The sequence below is a fragment of the Aotus nancymaae genome, unplaced genomic scaffold (genome assembly GCF_030222135.1).
Source record: "Aotus nancymaae isolate 86718 unplaced genomic scaffold, 86718_ANA_hifiasm-v0.15.2.pri h1tg000030l, whole genome shotgun sequence".
Lineage (NCBI taxonomy): Eukaryota > Metazoa > Chordata > Mammalia > Primates > Aotidae > Aotus > Aotus nancymaae.
The window spans coordinates 9010562-9032190 of NW_026988443.1; the positions used below are offsets into that span (position 1 = coordinate 9010562).

The window sequence follows — 21629 nt, forward strand, 5'->3', positions numbered from 1 at the left end:
GCATTTGTGTGTAAAGGTGAGTAACACAGTAAAATTCAGACTTAATTATAATTATTTTACTTCTATGAGATCTGTGACTTATACTGAAACTTATTAGTGATTATTATTTTAGCAGGGGGCACACAGCTTCCTGGTATTTAAGCTCACTGTCACACAGTAGAATTAAGACATCTCATCAGAGAGATATTCCCTATTTGAACTCTCAAAAATAGCAAGTTACTATTTCTGCCACTCTCTGTCATCTTACACTAGTGGTTTTGTGCCATTACACTTGCCACCACATCACATATTACATATTTATTTAATTGTTAGTTTCTCCCTATTGAATTTATATTTGATAAGGGCAAGACCTTTATTTCTGATCATTGCTGTATCCTCAGAACTTAGAACACTGCCTAGCAGTAAAAGGTGCTCAATAAATATTTGTCGACTGTTGAGTAAAGAAAGGCTCAGAATTTAGGAAAATTTAACAATTAAAAACAACCTAAATATGAATAGCTATGAGAAAAAGCAATTCTTTTGGCATATATACTAGGCTGAGTACGAGAAATTTTGAGCAACCACTAAGTTCATGAGTAGATGACTATGCCTGTCCCTCATAAATCGCAGGGCGACTGGCAAACAGTAGGTACCAGAGTAAGTACTGATTGATTCAATAAAGAAACATTAGATGTCTGAAATGAGTAAGGCAGTGATTATTTTATATGTACCTCTTTCAGTTTTTAATCTGTCAAGGATTTCAGTTTTGTCTGTTAAGTCAGATTTCAAGGCAGTCTCAAGCTGAGCAATCTGTACTTTCAGCTGCTGCTCCTTTAACTTCCATTGCTCTTCATGGGCAGCACTGAAGGCACTGCAAAACACACGTGACATGCAAGGAAAGCTTGGAAATCAGCTTCAACCGAAAATAATAAAGAGAAAAGCTTTTAGTGGCACAGAGACCACTGTCATCATGTCTTAGGAATTAAGTAAACATAAGCTGGTCTGCTGCTGTTGAAACCAAGGCGCCTTTCTCAGGCTGCGGTTAAGGAACATGAAAGAGTTTGTGGGATGAGCAAAGGAACTGGCCTTAATTTAGAGCTCTAAAGTCAGAAAAGTTGGCAGTGTGCAGCTTTTGTGGGACTAGTAAAGGAATTCAGATACTGTACATACTCCAGAGGAATCCACAATTCCAAACCTCAGCAATTGACATCGGACAAAACCATTCTCTCCCACAGACAAACCTCTTAATGCAGAGAAAATGGACTTTCCACCTGATCTTTAATTTTGTGAAACTTTTTAAAGAGTCTGTGATAATAACATGTTCACAAAATAATGGCCACAAAATGATAGCATATTGAACCACAAGTCAGTCATTCTGATATTGATTAAAAAGTAGTGATAATACAGTTTTTGTTAAAAAAACAAAAAAAAATAGGCTAAAAACAGTTTTACTTGTAACACGATTGGGATGAAAATCACTGCTCTGTTCCTGATAAGAATGACGAAAATAGAATTACTATTCCTCAATAAAAGTGTGGTAGTTTAAACCATGGTTAAAATCTGCTAATGATCAAGACCCAGCATATCAAAAGAAAGAACCACTTAAAAAATAACTAAACGATGCACAGAAAGCATACAACAAACATTTGTTCATGCCAGTGGTTCCTAAATGCTGACCTAAATACCAGTGGTGGGTCAGCTGCAGTAAAGACACTTAGGGAGATTTTAAAATGAAGATCCCATGACCCAGGTATTCATATTTTTATAAAGCTCCCCAGATGATAGCCAGGTTTTGGAAAAACTGATCTTGATCTGTATTTCAGCAGAAAAGCATTATCTGTGAAGCTTGATGAATAATCATTAGCAGTTTTGACCATTCTACATATTTTAAGCCCAGTAAATATAACAAAATCTTATAAAATCTGGTTTTACACTGATGATGAAGTAAATGGAAAAGAAACATATGACTGGAAATTCCCCTAATGTTGCTCCCAGACAGTCTTCAGTTTTTATTCCAAAAAAGATACTTTTCTGGGAGGCATAGCTTTTCAAAAGAGCAAAATTGTGCATTCATTTCACATTCTGAATATTTTTACTGCATTTAAGATAACATGACCTTGAAAATAAATGGAATTCTGGAAGCTTCTCTAAATATGACATCTGTTTCTTTTATCAATGTTTTCATTTCACTTATGGAACCTTAAAAAAATGTAGGATCTATATACCAATTATTTAAGTCAATTTTATCAAAGGTACAATGACCTAGAATTAAATGAAATCCAAATAAAATATGTATTTTAAATGCTAAACTAAATAATATTCCTTTTCATGTTTGTTTTTAAAATAAAGAACAAATATAATATCTATGTATGGCCAAATTGTATATATCAAACACGTACATATGTATGCATGAATGTGCATACATCTATGCATACGTATGTGTATGTATATGCATGTTTGTTTTATTAAAAACATGTACCACCCAGAAAAAAAATTAGCATGATGAAATAGGCACAACTATACATTATATCAGACACCAAAAATTAGAAACAGTAGTGTTCCAATAGCATTAGTACCAGCAAAAAGATCACCAACAGCTAATCTGGCAGAAACATCAGAAGCTTTATGTGTTTAAATTAAGAACAATTTAGCAGCCTGGTTTTTCCAAACCCACAAAATACTAGTGTAAATCAGCATAAGTCAATCTGAATTTAGTCCACTGCTATCTTCCCTCTAAATTCAGGATTACATTCCACTGGAGTTTCATGAGGAATTCCTTTTGAATTTACTGTATTTCTCTATGCTTAGAGCCATCTGTGTAACTATAAATGGTGAACCACATCTGGCTCCATTTTCTTCGTAAGGGCTGTGTACATGATTAAATCTGCATATGAGAACCTTTTTTTCATGAAAATGTTTCATGGAAAAGACTCTTATGAGTCTTTGAAAACCTTTTATTCATGAAAATCTTTTTGCATATTGCCTATAGTGACAACTGAGGGGGGATCATAGTCTTTGTACACATTTTGTTGTTACATGATGTTGCAGGACTGATAAAATGTCAGCATGCAGTGGAATGCCCATTGCTGCTTGTGGTCACTGGTATGTCCACTGGCAGACATGGGTCAGCACACTGTAAATAGACACCCTTGATCAAAAACATGATAAAGATCTAAATAAAGCCAAATTGTTCACCTACTCACTAAGATCATTCCTTTTTACAGAAGAAATTTCATTTATACAATCTTTAAGGGCAACCTAATGTGAGAGATAGGAAAGAATAAATTCAAAATTGTCCATAAAGAAATCCATAGTGGCTGAGTATGATGGCTCATGCCTGTAATCTGAATGCTTTGGGAGGCTGAGGCAGGAGGATGGCTTGAGCCGGGGAGTTCAAGACCAGCCCAGGCAACATAGAGAGACCCAGCTCTATAAAACATAAAATTAAAGGCTGGGCATGGTGGCTCATGCCTGTAATCCCAGCACTTTGGGAGGCGAATGTGGGCAGATCACTTGAGGTCAGGAGTTTGAGACCAGGCTGGCTAACATGGTGAAACCTTGTCTCTACTAAAGATATAAAAATTAGGCAGGCGTGGTGGTGCATACCTGTAACACCAGCTACTTGGGAGGCTGAGGCAGGAGAATCACTTGAACCCATGAGGCAGAGGTTGCAGTGAGCTGAGATCACACTACTACACTCCAGCCTGGGTGACAGAGCGAGATTCTGTCTCAAATTAATAATAATAATAATAAAATTAAAAATTAGATAGGTGTGGTGGCACATGCCTGTAGTCCTAGCTACTTGGGAGGCTGAGGTGGGAGGATCGCTTGAGTACAGGAGGTCCAGATTACAGTGAGGTATGACTGCGCCACTGCCTCCAGCCTGGGCAACAGGGCAAGATCCTGTCTCTTTTTTTTTTTTTTTTTTTTTGAGATGGAGTGTTACTCTGTCGCCCAGGCTGGAGTGCAGTGGGGTGATCTCGGCTCACTGCAATCTTCCTGCCTCAGCCTTCTCAATAGCTGGGATTACAGGTGCACACCACCATTACCAGCTAATTTTTGTATTTTTAGTAGAGATGGGGTTTCACTATGTTGGTCAGGCTGTTCTCAAACTCCTGACCTTGTGATCCACCTGCCTCGGCCTCCCAAAGTGCTGGGATTACAGGTATGAGCCACATGGCCCAGCCCATCTCTCTCTCTCTTTTTTTAACCATAGGTACTTTATTTAGGGCCTAATGAAAATTAAATTCATATTTACATCAGGATATTTCACTTACTGAAAGAAGATGATGCCTCAAATGTACTTGGAGTTTGATTTCTGGGAAGCATAAATTGCTCATATTGGATCACATGAGATTTTATGGTTTCTAGAAGGTTACAGGGCACAGATGCTCACTTTACAGAAACAGAGCACAGAGCATCTATGGGTGTCAGCAGTGCTATTTTACATTTTGAAAATTAGATGATTATCACTTCATAAAAACTTGATCCACCCAATTCTTAAAAATGTTAATATCATCTTAACAACTAGATAAACACTTTTCAAAAACAGGCATTATATTAGTGTCTCTCAAGGAGTTAATGCCTCAAAATCACGTTCAACAGATTTTTTTGGACCCAGTCTCAAATTAACTGAATCAGAACTGGATGGTATGGGGGCAGAGGGAGGAGGTGCAGGCAGATAGGCGAAGAAGCTCTAAGAGGTGGTGAAACCTACATATTAATAAGTTTTCCAGCTTATTTGTATACATTATAGTTGAGGAACCATTACATTTATCAGTTAGATGGCTCCAAAACTAACTAACTTCAAAAGTGGAACACAGCATTACCAAATCATAGTATAATAATATAATACCATATTACATACCACAGTATACAATTTCTCTCTGACCCAATAAAAAGATATAATTGCAAAAAATGTATTCTGAACTTTTAAATTGAACATTTCTTAAAATCATACATATTTCTTGGTAGTGTCTAAAAAGTGTTTTCACATATTAAAAAAGGCTCATACCAAAAAGTAACATGAGGGTTTTATCTTCCCTGATGATTCTCTAATATGTCATATGTCAAGTAATAAACACATTTAAAGTTTCATTTGAAAAAGGAAGATGAGAATGCAATCTGTGAATCATAGTTTTCTCCAGAAAACTAGTCAATTTTGAATAACAAACAAATGCTCTCCTTTTTAAAACATGCTATCATTATGACTAACCAAACAGGGAGTATGTGTAGTTTTTGATGAACATTAGTTGTTGGCAATGATGAATAACAGTGTCACGAAACAAAAGAGCTATAAAGAATCTTAGGGACAATGTTGACTTCTGTCGAGTTTCTCCAAGGATACTTCTAAAATGTGTTACATGTTTAAAAAACATTATATTAGAGAATTCTTTAGTTCTGTTGACTATTACGTGTGTTTGTTGGGTTTTGTGCTTATGTGACATTAATTTTTCTTTTGACATTAAATGTTTTGACACTTATTACACACATATACCTCACATAAACTTCATGTGTGAGCAGCATAATGAAGTCTCCTTTTAGTGTGACAGGAAAAAAAAAGTTAGTTCAAGCATAAAATATTTAAAAATACCCTTCAAATTTATACTCTTAGATCATCTTCTAATATGGAAGTTTTATGGTGGGAAAGTAAATATGAGAAAAACATGACTTTCTCAAAATTTCATTTATACATTATTCTCAGCTAACGTTGATTTTTTTAAAAAATTCCAAGTAAGTATGTTCAGCAAATTTTTAAACTGGGGAGAAGTAGAAAATTTGGAAGTAATGGCCATATTATACTTATTTTCTTCTATTTAGACTATGTTAAAATATTGAAATTACAAGATATTGATAATATATGTAAATCAATAAGAATTTCTGGATGTATAACAATTCTGTTATTCCATGAATGTTTCCCTTCCACATATACAATTTTCCAATGCAATTAAAATCAGAGAGACAGTGCAGCTTAGCAAAAAAAGAATTCAAGTTTTAGAGTTAAAGAAACATCTGAGTTTTAGTTCTAAACTAGCATCTCAGCAATGCTGCGTGACTCTGCACAAGTCTTAATTTTTCTGGAATCCCAATTCCCTCATTTAGAAAATAGGGATAATATCTTCTGTAATAGGGTGCTGTGCAATTTATATACCGACATTTAAACTTCTCAAACACACATATGATTTTAACTGGTGTCTGAACCTGCTGTTGGTAACCCTTAATATAATGAATCTCTGTGCAAAGATAGTCACACAAGTAGGTAAGTAACATAGATGATACAAACCACTGAAGTAATGCCTACATTAATTTACGTAACTTTCCTGAAGTAAATAAAAATAAAAGCCTATCCCCACACTCCTTGGATATAATTTGTTTGAATTACAAAATATGAATTTAATTTATAAAAAATAAGACAAAGAGTTAAAACATTAAAGATGCACTTGTAGCTCAAATGGGTATTTTCTGAGGTTTCCGCACATGACCAGTAGAAGTAGCTGTTCAATATCAGCTATAACATATGTATTTAAATGCATATTACATTTGCTTTCATGTAACTTGTATTTATCATTTACCAGCATCATATACTAAACAGACTTAAAATCTCTCTCTCACTCACACACACACACACACACACACACACACACACACACACAGAGATACCTGTATTACTTAACCAAACTTAGATGTGGAGTAGAATTTTGTTTCTAATATTATCAGAAAGAATTAATTTCTAAAATACCATAATTATGAAGCAGATTAAGAAACAAAATTGAAGCAGCCCTTTAATATTTATCTTGAGATGAAGATGCTTTTGTTTCTCTTGATAAGGAACAGAGGACAACTTTGTTTTTCCCCAACAGAATAACTCTCAGTTAATAAGCTAGGAAGTCTAGAAAAGAGACCAAAAGAGGTTCAAATACAAGCTCTATGACTTCATACATTTAAAAGATATGGGCTGGGTGCAGCAGCTCACCCTTGTAATCTCAGCACTTCCAGAGGCTGAGTCAAGAGGATCACTTGAGACCAGGAGTTCAAGATGAGCCTGAGCAACACAGAAAGGCCTCACTGCTACCAAAAAATTAAAAAAATTAGTCCAACATGGTGGTATGTGCCTGTGATCCCAGTTACTCAGGCAGCTGAGGTGGGAAGCTTGTGTGAGCCCAGGAAGTTGAGGCTATAGTGAGCCATGATCATGCCACTGCATTCCAGCTTGGGCGACTGAGACACTGTCTCAAAAAAAAAAAAAAAAGAGGTAGGAAGTACCTCCTAACATTACTTAGTTCTACTTCATCTTCCTTGTCTACAAAATGGGAATTTATGATATATACATTTCAAGGTGCTGTGAACAATTTATAACAATAAATGTAGAGTATCTAGCACAGTGTCTGTTAGTTTATAGTTAATATTCAATAAATGATAGCAGCTGACTAGCAGCAAAGTGATATGGTTTTCTCAGTAGTGAAAGGCTACTGCTCAGGTTAAACAACTTATTACCAATGTCTTTAAAAAACCTTTATTCCCTTTATAAAGTTTGCATATTTTTTGCTATCATTTGTTGCTAATTCTTTGATCAACATGATCTATTCCGACAACAGCAAATGCTTAGCTATAAAAGAGCTCAAACAAGACAATGAAAGAACATGTGGAATCATGATTTACCTGTCATAAAGTTTATCATAGTTTTCTTTTAAAAGTTCCCGCTCCTTTTCTAAATCATTAATTCTATCCTGAAGCTAAAATGAAAAGAAAATTACGTATTAAATAAATATCATATAAAACTACTTGGGGGTAAAAAAACAAAACAAAACAAAACAAAACAAAACACACAAAAAACCTCTCTATGAGAGGAGGTTAACATGTTTTAATCTTGATTCCTAAATTGTAGCTGCTAACCCGACCACTTATATTATCTGCATTTAATTAAGCATTGATTCTTTCCAAGTTGTTAAATAAACGTGAAATTAATATTTGTTTTAATTTAGTAGAAACGTATGCACTGCTTTATGCAACATGTGCCAGAAGTCAATAAAGAATATGTTAAGAGCTTGCTAAGTCCTGAGGAACATAATATTTTTTACTATTTTTTACTTTTCACCATGATAAATTCTGTCATTATATTCATTTTGTATTAATTTACAATTGGTCCATAAAAAATAGGATTAACTATTTTTTAGGGTCATCGTTCAAACTGTGTTGTTAGTCACAATTTACTCTGAAGATACAATTTCTCACATTATCTGAAATTTACAAATAGCTAGTAGCACATTTTGTGAATAAATGAATAAACAAAGTTATATACTATTTTAGCCCATGAATAGTATTTTCAGAAATAAATGGAGTAAAAATTACATTTCTATGACTAAAATGTAGATTCTGTACTCTAGTATTTATTTTTAAGTTTTATTCATAAGTATATTTTGCAGTCACAACTTTTCCTCATGGATCAGAGTACACTTAAACTTAATTTCTAATTTCAAAATTCTCTTTTGATGCTAGTATGAGACAGCAAAAGATTCTCCCAAGATCAGAACAGAATGCAGGCATCTTATTTCACTTCCATTCTCCTTGGGAACAAACTTAACAGGCTACAGAAAATACTATGATAATAGGAAGATGAGTTTTCAAGCAACTTCCTAAAAAAAATTAGATAATTTCACAAAATTACTGATAATGCAGAACATAACAGCCATTTTCTCAGAAACAGACATAGTCCTATTATTTTGTTTTGGTCTCTCAAATGATTAATAAGCTGTTATAGCTGAGAAAGTTAAGTTCCATAGGTAATCTGGCCTAAGTTTCAAAATGTTGTTTTCATTTTACTCAAGGATCTTTAATCCTTTGGGTAAACAGTGGATCTTGGCACATTTGCAAGTATAGTTAAGCACTGACTTGCCATTCATATATTAACTAGTATATTTTGTTGTGCTCAAAACTCCATGTATATAGCTCATAATTTTAAATAAGTACAATTTTTAAATGTCTCTATTTTACTTTTTCAAAACAGTAACCAAGAAGTTTTAATGTAACAGATGGGTAAACTCTTCGGGAGCTTACCTCTTCTGTTCTTCTTTCAGAAAACTTCATAGAATGTAATTGTTTCTCAAGACTGCAGCATTTTAAACGCTGCTCTTTAAGTTGCATGTTTAACTCATCCCCATTTGCCATCAAGGCATCGTGGCTGATTCTGAGAGTTCTTTGCTTCTAAAAGAGAAAAAGAAAATCTTTTAAACATTATTTTTGGATTATGATTAATCATTTGACTAAATGATTACAATTCTATAAATGAATTTACTCCTGAAGTTCACATTATACAGCTTATTTTTCACATAACAAACGATGTGTATGTGATACTTCTCTGTAAAGAAACTCTGAACCTCTGTGTCACATGAAGAAGAAAATTCAGGGTTATCTTAGCACAGAGTCACGTATTTTATTATTTCCTCCTAGTTTCTGACTTGTTGATGGTGACCAGCAAGTAAATTCGTTTTAACAATTAATTTTGTTTTCTTTTTGCTGTGGTTACATTGGTTGGACATGCTGTCTAAAAATGCTGTAGCATGGGTCAAAAATGCTGACCACAGATAAGTGAACTAAAGGGATTTGCCACTACATCATATAAATAGCCTTGGCTGGTTAGCTTTTAATTTGAATACAATTAGGTTAAAATTTCCAATTTAGTAAACTAGTTATGAACTTTTCTTAATTTTTAAAAAATTGTCAATTTATGACCATGCTGTAAATTCAATTTCATATACTTTAATGTCATATAGTTTTTTTTAAATAAAAAAGATAATTACATTAAAGTCTTTTCAGAGAGACCATATAACCATAACATGCAATGCCTCATCTGCTAACTAAAATCTCTCAAGTCCTACTGAAGTTTTTCTTCACTCGTTTAAATGAAACACAACTATTGAGGCATTCAGGTCAATTTTTGTATTATTTCGTATTGGTATTATTATAGAACATCTTCTTCTTTGCTCCACACTTCATTGAGGCTGTTGGGCTTAACCCCTCAATTTTTTACCCTATGTCAACTTCCAAAAGAGCTGCCTGTACTACAGCAGACACCTGTTATTGTTGGTATTTAAACTAATACCTGGGGTCACTGTTAAACAGAAATCAAAATTGTCAAATTGATAAGAGAACGTAAAATCATTTTTCAATTCCTTTCTTAATTCTTCATCTTAGAAATGGTTTTCAATCACAGGGATTTTTATAATTTCGTTTTTCTAACTATCTGTACATAGCACCATCACTCTCACTTAAACTCTCACATTTATGCAGAAGTAGTTACCACTTGGCATTTAAAGAGGTTCCTGCAGAATGGAAAACAAAATCCCCAGAGCATGGCTGAAAAATATTAACTATCTAATTCAACAGTGAATTTAGGCTTCAGATGACCCTTTGCTTTGCATCAATCTACTGCTCTCCTTGCCTGAGTACTTCAAAGAAAGTATTACTTCATATAAATTCCATTAATCTGGAATGTCTTGGAGTTCATTAACTCCAGAACCTATGTTAATTATGCAGTGCCAACAAATAGAAGCCGTCAGATGGCATATTCCTGTGGGGTCATAGTCCTTGTAAAAACAACCATGACATAAAGAATCCCAAGTATTGTCAACCTAAATGGTTAAGGCTTAAAATAAATACACTGACGGTTCACATTAAGAGTAATCAAATATTTTCAGCTAATGGTAGTGACCAAAAAAGAAAAAAAATCCAAATCAAAGAAAGTTTTAACAAAACATGACTACTGGCCTATTCATCACTTTGGTCTATTGGCAATAATTGTATAAATGCTTAAAATTAAAGCTATATGCAAATACAGCAAAAACTTATGTGTCCATAATAAATTCAGATAAAAGGAGTTAAAAATAAATTTACTTGGTACAAGATGATTTATAATAAATATGTTTATTACTTTAAGAGGACACAGATATTTATAAAAAGTCCAAGAAGTTATTTATTTATTTAGTACTTGAGTTCTAAATAATAAACAATATATTAAGGGAAATGATACACATCTGTGAATACAAAGAACAATCTTCAAAAATGTTTTAGTATTATAATCATTCTATATTTAAAAACAACTTGAATACTACTTTTGAATCCTTTGCATCTCTGTAACATCATAATAAAATAAATTATCACTGTACCTCTTGAAGTTGAATAAATTTTCCTTCCATTGCTGAAAGAGCATTGCTTTTCTCCACTAGCTGTTTATGAAGCTTAATCATTTCTACATTGTCCCGAATATTTGACCTTCAGAGTTATGTTTAAGAAAAAGACAGACATAAAGAATGCAAGTTAGAAGAAAGAAAATCTATGGTGGAATCACAATTTTTCAATTAATGTCACCTAGAAAATATTTATACACTTGCACAGCAGTCAGTGAGGTTTTGGATTATTATAAATGCAGGACAGATTAATTATTTAAAACAAACCAATAATAATTCCTGAACTTTCATAACCTTGAACTCTCAAAGTTTGAAGGGAGCCCCCCGCAAACTTCATGACTACGTTACCTCTACAATTGATAATCCAGATTTAAAATCATTTTATAGTATAGTGAAAGATGGCATAAAAACACAACAGTTTTTAGTACAACAATGGTACCATTACCAAACTTCACACTTATTTTAAGGAAGGCTATCATGCTACTTTTCCCTAAATGAAAAATATACAATACAGCCATTCATCTTTCTACAACTCTCTCGATGCAAATGGCATCATAAGATTACTATTTACTGGAGTTTCCTCTTGGAGTTTTAAACTTTTCAAAATATTTGCAAAGAAAAGTGACTTAGCATTTTATACTAATAATGCCTAAAGCTGGCATTTAAATATGTTGCAGATGTGCCTTTAGCTGTAAGAGATCATTTGATGTCCACAGGGTATACAGAAACCCTATATGCTACAATACTATTTTGTATTTTTCCTACTGAGATTAAAGCAAATGTAGAATTTAACAGGAAGATCTTGTTAAAGGTTAATCATAGATCTAAATTAGTACCTGTTTTCAAAAGGCATTTATTTTCCGGACAGAGAGAAGTTCCTTAATTTAATACATTTTACATTAAAAAATATTTTGTTAATTTTGAAGCTTCATTTCAGAGTTCATTTTTAGAAATTAAATAAACGTAAAAAATTTTAAATCAGCAAGTTCAATACTTAAAGTAAGAGATTTTACTTTTAAAACTTATCTAGTGTACACATATTGGAAAAATTGTCATAATGCCCTACTGGAACCAGAGAATGGACTACAAAGCTCACACATCTGTAAACCAGCTGAGGACTTGAAATACTTAATTTTCCTCTTTGATATTTGAAAGTTCATTGTATTTTGGCATTGGACAGTTAGTTGTCCTCATACAGAAGATAAACAAGTCCACAAATCTGAATCTTGCCCAGTGTACAGTCTTAACACAACGTTAAAATAATTATATGTCTAAAACATGTTATGTAGTAGTTCAGAGCACATATCCAACAATTCACTATTATTCACTTAGTATACCATTAGCCACTAAACACACACACACACACACACACACACACTCACACACACATATATAATATACAGAGAAAAATATCTTAAATAAAGTCTAAAGAAAATATTCTTTTTTTTCGTATTTAGAAGCCAAAACATAATTTACCTATTTGCCCCAGAATTACTTGGTTTGACCACTCAGCAGTGAATGACGTTTATTGATATGCAAGGACAGAATGTGATTCAAATAATTTAAACTCTTTTCATAATTTCCAGTTGTCTCTGATATTTTATTTTTGTTTTAAAGTATGTTAATATTCTTAGATTCAGCTACATTTGAATAATAACCATTAATTACAGTAACATAGAATTAAATCTCTACAATCCATTCAGCCACATAGGGTGATAGAAATAACAGCTTTTAATTTTAAATTCTTTTCGCAAGGCAAAAACCAGTAAGTTTATGTCAAAAACTTTCAGTGGTTTAATTGGTGGGTGCTTCCTTGAATATTTTCCTAAACTCCTTGGGTTTAAACTTTTCAAAATACTGCCCAAAACAGTGACAGGGCATTTTAAACTGGTAATGCCCAACAGGTGGGTATAAATACAACTTAAGTATTTAAAAAACAGCAGTAATGTAATTTAAAGAATACCTTAAGTAATAATGTGGTATAATAATGTTGTACTTAAGTAAAAAATCAGTTTGCTACAGAGTACGCCTTTCCTAGGACAATGGTAAACTTGTAAGTCTTTAATAATTACTTTTCTGTATCAGTTTTAAGGGGCTTTATTATTATGACTTTACATTTTTTTACAGAACAAGGAGAAGAAAAGGATAATTTGTTAAACTAAAAGTGCTAGGTCAGTGACAACATAAAAGTTAATGTGGTCTAGCCTTTAAGAAGATGTGCAATGAAAATTACCTCAAACCCAACAATCAACTCAACATTTTTGTATAGATAAAATATGGTAAAAGAATAATGGGGGGAAGTAAGAGAGAAAGAGGGAAGGAGACGTCATAAAAAGATAACAAGAAATGTGAGAAGGATGTTGTAGGCAAGATGGAGCTGGGGTGCATAGCTAAGTGACCAGTCCTAGACCTCGGGGCTTGTGGAGCAAGGCCTCAGGTTGGTCTTTGAAGAACAGACATAGGGCTAATTTTATGAGTAATATTTTAAGTGACCTCCACACAATATTTTTTTTGCCCTTTTCTACACACTATGACAAGAATACCAAATCTTCAGGATGATGACACTCTAACAGAAAGAATAATGCATGGTAAAAACACTGAGATGAACTCTGACAGTCATATACCAAATCATACATGCTGCATTACACATGGTGAAATGATCTGCAAACAAATATCAAGCACACTAATTAAGTGCTTTGTGAAAATAAATTTCTCAAAATTTTCAACAAGGATTTTGAAAAAGCCATGAACAATGAAGTTGGAAAATGCAGTTTCTCTTCTTTCTTTAAAAAAAAAAAACACGATTTAGAATTATGATCGAATCTTATAAAACTATGAGAAGAGTTGTTGGCCCATCTCTAGATTAAAAACAAACTGAAATAAATTAGATTTTATGTCAAAAAAGTAATCCAGCTCAACAACCTGTGTGCCAAGTTTCTCTCATATAATTTGAAACAGTCAAGCAATAAACTCTGAAAAAGGAATTTCTAATGGAAGCCTTGAAAACACTTGACTCCAGCTTTGCTACTGGGTGCCATAATAAATCCAGAAACCTAAAACCTCAGAAACACTGCAGAAGAAAAAACTTTCAGTGGAGCCATGTAATGTATAGTCTAATATGAAAGCTTAAGAAGCAAAAATCTATGCTCCAGTGCAAGTTTCATATACTTTATTCCCCAGGCATTCAACTCCCCTCCCCCAACATTTCACTCTTTGCTACCATATTATGAAAGCTAAAAAAAAGCCTCTTGAATTTTTGAGATTAAAATGTCATAGTATTTAACATCATTTAGAAGAGAAGGCTTTAAAACACAGAAGCTAGGCTATGAGATTGAGCGAAGTAGTTAGGTCAAATATTTATGAGATAGAATGGAGAGACTGTTTTTGAGTAATAGTTACAGGCTGACCAAATTTTGGGCATAAGGTTGAAAACAACCTTAGCGTTAAAAAAAGCTCTCTGGATTTTCTTTACAAACAGTGGCAGACATCCTATAAATGTGCTGTTGAAGGAAATGTAGGTCATTCATAGTTTTTATTAGGGATACACAGATAACAATCACTAGCCAAGTTACCACCTATGAACAGAAGGCTGCTAGTAAACTGAATAGAATAAGTTCACTAAAATAGTTGAGAAAAGTCTATTTGAAAGGTAATGATTTTGCTCAAAATTGCTACTTGAGTTCATAGGTGAAAACAGTGCTCTCTGATTTAAGATTGCTTAAAGGAAAAAAATTGTCTGTGTATGTTTATTTGCCTCTGAATCATTACTTTCCTATGGTATTGGGTCAAATTATAAATCAGAACTCAGTGTTTTCTTACTCTCTCCACCCACAGGAATGGAGGGGACAGTTTTGTCTGCTCTCTACATGCATAAAATCACACCCAGTGAAAGGGTGCTCCCAAAGGCTGGTTGGGGACAGGAAGAACTCAAACCCTGGCTCATCTTCTTAAAGGGACCATTTTTACAACCATGTTTAATGGATTCCAACTTGAGATTTATATTAAAAGGAATGGAATCTGAAAATTTTTTTTCCTTTTTTTAGACGGAGTCTTGATCTGTCACCCAGGCTGGAGTGCTGTGTCGCGATCTCAGCTCACTGCGCCCTCTGCCTCCCGGGTTCAAGCAATTCTCCTGCCTCAGCCTTGGGAGTAGGTGGGATTATAGGCATGTGCCACCACACCTGGCAGGAATCTGAAACTTAAAGTCAATATTTCAAAGAGCCCAATAAGAAACGTAGATTTACTGGCAATGAAGCTGCAAAAGTGAACTAATGGTTTTGTGTTGTTTTCATTTTTTGATAGAATTGTGCCAACCCAGTGTCATAACACAGGTTATTTAACAATTAGCAGAAGGAGTGATTGGCATGATATAGGTCTTTGATGAATACAAACAGCTAATTTAGTAGGCCAAATCTTTCTGAATGCAAGGTCCCTAGAGAGAAAAATAGCTGTTGTTTAAAGACAGGGAACCATTTACCCATTACAGTCTAATCGTTTTACAGTTCAGGTGGCTAACTGAGGCTCACAGAGGTAAAGAATTTGGCCAGAGACCTTAAGTAATGGAGACAACACTCAAATCTAGCTCTAGGAGTTAAATTCTTCCCACTCTTCAAAGTTACATTCTCCTCACTCTTCTAAGTTTTTTCCTCTAAGATCTTCCTGTTTTAACTTTCCCTCCACTATCATGCATACATTCATATACTAGTAACTATTAACGGTGACAATTTCTGTGGTTTATATAACGTGGCAGGAAGATATGTTAAGTCACTATCACAGAAACATCTTAGATAATATTAACAATAAAAACATGAGGATAAAAGAAATGGTATTTGAGTGTGATAATGTTCATTGGGTGAATTCTAAGCTATTCAAAATAACAGAGCATGGTGAATATATTTTAAGAAATGAAAGAAAGATCACTCCCTGTAATAATGTCTGCATGGCTATCCCTGGTCCCAGTTACTCTTCCATCAGAGAACCAGATGTGCCCTTTAAATTAGGGGGTTGGGCAATCAGGCAAATCCAAACTGAGGAACATTCTGCATACAATTGTCAATGGGCTATGAAAGAGTAGGGGACTATTCAAGAATAAAGGATACTTAAAAGACAAGATAACTAAATGCAACAACACACGACCTTCAACTGGATCCTAGATCAAAACAAAATAAAACAAAAACAGCTATTACAAAAAGACCAAGCTGCAAAAGACATTATTGGGATAACTCGAGATATTTGGATATGGACTGTATATTAGATGATGCAGCTGTATCATTCATTGTTGAGTGTTCTGAATGTGATAGCTGCATGTGGTTATGTAGGAGGATGTTTTTGTTCCTAGAAGATACTTTTAACTGTACAGAGGGTGAGGTGATATATGCACATAATGGGAGTAAGGGAGAGAGATGAAGAGAAAGGAAGTGAGGAATGAGCAAAGAGAAGAGAGAGAGAGGGAGAAGGAGAAATAGGAGGGAAGAGAAGATGAGAGATGTTGAGAGAAGAAAAGAGACTGAGTGAAAGAAGGCTTAAGCAAGAGCATGCCAAGTACAAAAATAGGTTTGTTGTACCATTCAAAAAATATGCTAAGGGGTGAAAGGTTATGTGAGTGCTCACTCAACTATTCTTTCCACTTTTCTGTAGGTTTACAATTTTTCAAAATGCAAAGTTAGGAATAACTTAGAATGCTAGAAAGTAATCTTGTATCTGTGCAGAGGGGAAAGAGTGAGCCCTTAAAGTCAATCTGTTTCTTGTAATGCATGGCGCAAAAGGCCTCTCTGTTGTGAGATTTGACAGTCGGCTGTCCGCCAAAGGGAAGAAGGCAAGTCAGAGTGTCTGAAGTACTTATGGGTTAAATTTCCTCCACTGGGACATTATGGCAGTTACATGATTTCTAATTAAGAAGGTAAACACCCTAACATTTATTTTAAAAAAAACACTTAGTACAAACTAGTTACACATTTGTAAGAGTATAAATATTTTTGGAGTTAAAAAAGGTCAATAAACGGTAAAATCATTCTGATTTTAATGTTCATGTACATGTGTTCACTGGTTACTGCTTTGAATTTAATTTAAGACGGCCTTTTTAATAAGCAGAAAATGTGCATTTTTATATTGTTTAAATTTAATATGGATTTTTCTTCAAAACAACACAGACATTCAGGCTACTTGTAAATGATACAAGATTTTTTGCTAATGAGGCATTATGTAGAACATATGCAAAAATCACAACTCAGTCTTCCAAAATAGACCACAACAACAGGAAAAAACATGATTTTCATAAAAAAGAGCAGCACTGGGCTTTTACTTCAAAGCAATTAGGGGCTTTGGATAACCAAAAGTTGATGTCAAGCTGATGCCAGACCAAACTGGTCTATTAAACACATACTATCAAGAGTTTCTGTAATATTCTACGAAAAGGCTTTCTGCCATAAATATCAAGCACTGCCACTCTGAAGATTACAACTACGTTAGGTTCATGTTTGAGAACAAGGAGTCCAACATCCAGATCAGACTTCTAGAATTTCAAATCTGAAATAATGTATCCGTGAAAGAAAAGTTTAAATATGTTTCCCATTTTGCGATTTTTCTCTACAGTAAATTATACTGAGTTTTATATTCTCCCTAACATCTTTTTCAACAGTTTTCCATTAGTTTTAAAAAAACTGCTGTTACATATAAAATTGTAAGCTCTGTGTAAACATTTAAAAAAGGCATTGAAGAGCCTTATTTTATTTCCTCAGTTTCAACAACTATATTTCAAGAAACAATATGCTATTCACTATAGGTATCTTTCCTTCTAAGCAAATAACATGTAAATTTTCCATTTTATAAAAGCAGTGAGGTAGGTACACACTGATTTATTTCTCTGGTCTCTGCAATAAAAGTTCCTTTGCCTGTACTATTCATTTGTCTCTGCTTTTAATTCTTGATATGACAAAAATAGACTGCTACAGAGTAAATGAAATAGCCCCCTAAGGAGGGACTTACCTCTTCTATGTATATATGTTGGTGTCTCTTGTTGGTAATATTTATAGTAGGAAAGTATGTATCCTTGTCTATCACTCTATTTCTTCTGCTGTTTTAGTTTTAGAATTTAAGGACTTCTGGATTTCCCTTTCTGTTAACACTAGCTCCTAAATGATCACATCCCTTTGAAAAAGGGAATGGCCAACACAGAGTCCACCTTACTCCATAGGAACTTGAGAAATGTAGCAAACAATTCTTGATAACCTTGTACTCAGTGGTTGAGTAAAGATGATAAAGGGATTGCCCCAAGCTTGGACTTGGCCTATGCGAATTTTTATATTCAGACAATGTGTTAAACATAGCTGTTGGCATTTACTAAGATCACCATATTCAGTGTTGAGGTCTGGTCCTTTAGCACTGTTTCTCACAAGGAATCACTTCTTGTTTTTTAAAGTAGGCCAAGTCTAAATCATTTCTTCTTTCTATAGAAATATGAATAACTCATAGGTATTCAAGCTTATCCTTTAGCCAAGGTTCAAATTACATCCCCTAATTCAAATATGATTCTCAAAAATATTCTTATTTCTTTTGCCTTGCACTTAGAAGGGTGCATAATGTCACTAGATCTGATAGATCTATGAAATATAAAGCTTTTTATATATTTTTAGCCCACTTTTTAAAAAACAAGTCTGATATTAAGCATCTTTTCTTAGTGTCTTTATATATTACCACATAAGTTTAGTTTGTTAAAAGATGAATAAACTCTGAATCTGAAATGAAAAGCTAGAAAATCTTACTTGATTTTTCTAATAAGAACCTAGCCATACAAGTATGTTATAAAAGTTGTTGAAAAGGAGAAAAATAAGTACAGCAACTAGGTCTGGTTTTAAAAAAAAATCCAGGGAAATAAAAGAGACATAATAATCAAATGCTATATGTAGACCTTATTTGGATTCCAATTCAAATGAACAGTAGAAAGACATCTTCACAGAAGTTTGAAAATAAACTAGTTATTAGACCCTGTCAAAGAACTACTGTGATTTTTGTTAGGTGTGATAATGGCATGGTAGTTATGTTTTAAAAAATTCCTTTTCAGACAGAAATACAGGTTGAAGTATTTATGGGTGAGGTGATGTGATATCTGGCTTGGGATAATTAGGAAAATAAATGTGAGTGGACAGATGAAACAAGAATGGTAAGACGTTGATAGCTGTTAAAGCTGAGTGATATGTGTGTGAGGGTTCGATATATTACTTTCTGTACTTTTGGGTATGCTTAGTTCAAAAAAAGAAAAGAAAATCTATAAAGGGAAAAATAATTCAAGAAGGACTATATTAAAAAGATAAAGTCTTGTTGAAAGCACAATGTCAAAGCAGAAAATGGATGAACAGGTACCAGGAACCAAAAAAATGGCAAAGAAGGATGGTAAAGAAAATATTATACATTATAAAATGTCAGAGATGACAAAAATAAGCAATGGGGAAAGGGATCCCTATTTAATAAATGGTGCTGGGAGAACTGGCTAGCCATATGCAGAAAATTGATAACGGACCCCTTTCTCACATCTTATACAAAAATTAACTCTGGATGGATTTAAGGACTTAAATGTAACACCTGAAACTATAAAAACCCTAGAAGAAAACCTAGGCAAAGATATCATTCAGGATATAGGTACAGGCAAAGATTTCACAACGAAGATGCCATAAGCAACTGCAACAAAAGCAAGAATTGACAAATGGGATCTAATTTAACTAAAGAGCTTTTGCACAGCAAAAGAAACTATCAACAGAGTAAAAAGACAACCTACACAATGGGAGAAAATTTCTGCAATCTATCCATCTGACAAAGGTCTAATATCCAGCATCTATAAGCAATTTAAATTTACAAGAAAAAACACAAACAACCCCATTAAAAAGTGGGCAAAAGACATGAACAGACACTTCTCAAAAGAAGGCATACATGTAGCCAACAAATATAAAGCTCAACATCACTGATCATTAGAGAAATGCAAGTCAAAACTCCTGAGATACCATCTCACACCAGTCAGAATGGCTGGTCAAAAAAACAACAGATGCTGGTAAGGTTATAGAGAAAAAGGAATGTTTTTACACTATTGGTGGGAGTGTAATTTAGTTCAACCATGGTGCAAGACTGTGTGGCGATTCCTCAAAGACCTATAGGTAGAAATACCATTCAACCCAGCAATCCCATTACTGGGTATATACCCAAAGGAATATAAATCGCTCGAGCATAAAGGCACATGCACACATATGTTTATTGCAGTCAACCTAATTGCAATCAACCTAAATGCCCATCAATTGCAATCAACCTAAATGCCTATTAATGATAGGCTAGATAAAGACAATATGGTACATACACACCATGGAATACTATGTAGCCATCAAAGGGAATAAGATCATGGCCTTCGTAGGGACATGGATGGAGCTGGTAGGCTATTATCTTTTACAAACCAATGCAGAAACAGAAAATCAAACACTGCATGTTCTCACTTATAAGTGTGAGCTAAATGATGAAAACACATGGACACACAGGTTCAGAGAACAATACACACTGGGGCCTGTCGGAGGGTGAGGAGTGGGAGGAGGGAGAGCATCAGAAAGAATAGCTAGTGGTAACTGGGCTTAATATCTGGGTGATGGGATTATCTGTGCAGCAAACTACCATGGTAGCCCAGTTTCCACTACATCTGCACATCCTGCACATGTACCCCTCAACTTAAAAGTTGGAAATTAAAAAAAAAAATTTTTTTTTAATGTCATAGATGAAAAGGCAGGAAGGAGACTACCTACGGGTCCCACTGTAATTTTATCACAGCCAACAGACTGCAATCCACACTTGGAATATTAGGAATCTTTTTAGGATCACAAACTGGTACCATATTATGGAATTTATTATCTTTTAAGATTGAAAAAAGTAATGCTGGACTTATGTACAAGGTATGCCAACAGCTGAGTTCTTGTCACCCACACTTCTCTCAGTAGTTATAATCAAATGGTATCAGAACTTCCTGCAATCTTGGCAAATGGGGTAAATGAACAGAGAAAACAAGATGAGGGTGATTTCCACCCATCAGAAGCTGCTTAAAAGCAGAGCAGGTTAGGGAAAACTGTCCTTAGAGTAGAGTTATTGACAGAAGTTAGTAGGTCGAGCATAGGCTTATATGAAGAATGTTAAGTAAAAACATGATTTTAAAAGAGACTAGATAAACTTATCCTTTTATGGCACATGATAAAGTATTTTAAACTAATTTTGACCTTATCAAAGTGATATTTCTGTTTTAACATACCTTTGATCTGTAGCTTGCTGTTCTCGAAGCTGAAGAAGAGATAACTCAATTTCATTTTCTTTTCTCCTCAACTGAGTTTTCAGGATCTCAGCCAAGTGCTCTAACTCTTCTATCTGGCCTCTTTGTGACTGAATAACATTTTCTCTGTAATAAAGAGCCTTTGTAAGAATTTGCAGTTTGAGGAAAATTTTGCAGTA

At 34.1% G+C, this 21629-nt stretch overlaps 1 protein-coding gene across 5 annotated transcripts in view; it reads right to left on the reverse strand.

Annotated features, from left to right (window-relative positions):
- RPGRIP1L (RPGRIP1 like) overlaps positions 1–21629 on the reverse strand; it is a 100163-nt gene that overhangs the window by 63423 nt on the left and 15111 nt on the right. For 4 of the 5 annotated variants that reach the window (XM_012447943.3, XM_021665019.2, XM_012447944.2 and 1 more), the window contains 5 exons: positions 21433–21576; positions 11142–11247; positions 9034–9180; positions 7639–7712; positions 711–850 (listed from right to left, as the gene is read on the reverse strand). In XM_012447943.3, the coding sequence (XP_012303366.2) occupies positions 711–850; positions 7639–7712; positions 9034–9180; positions 11142–11247; positions 21433–21576 (611 nt within the window). The remainder of the gene's footprint in view (positions 1–710; positions 851–7638; positions 7713–9033; positions 9181–11141; positions 11248–21432; positions 21577–21629) is intronic. The other variant, XM_021665021.2, reaches the window with a different exon arrangement.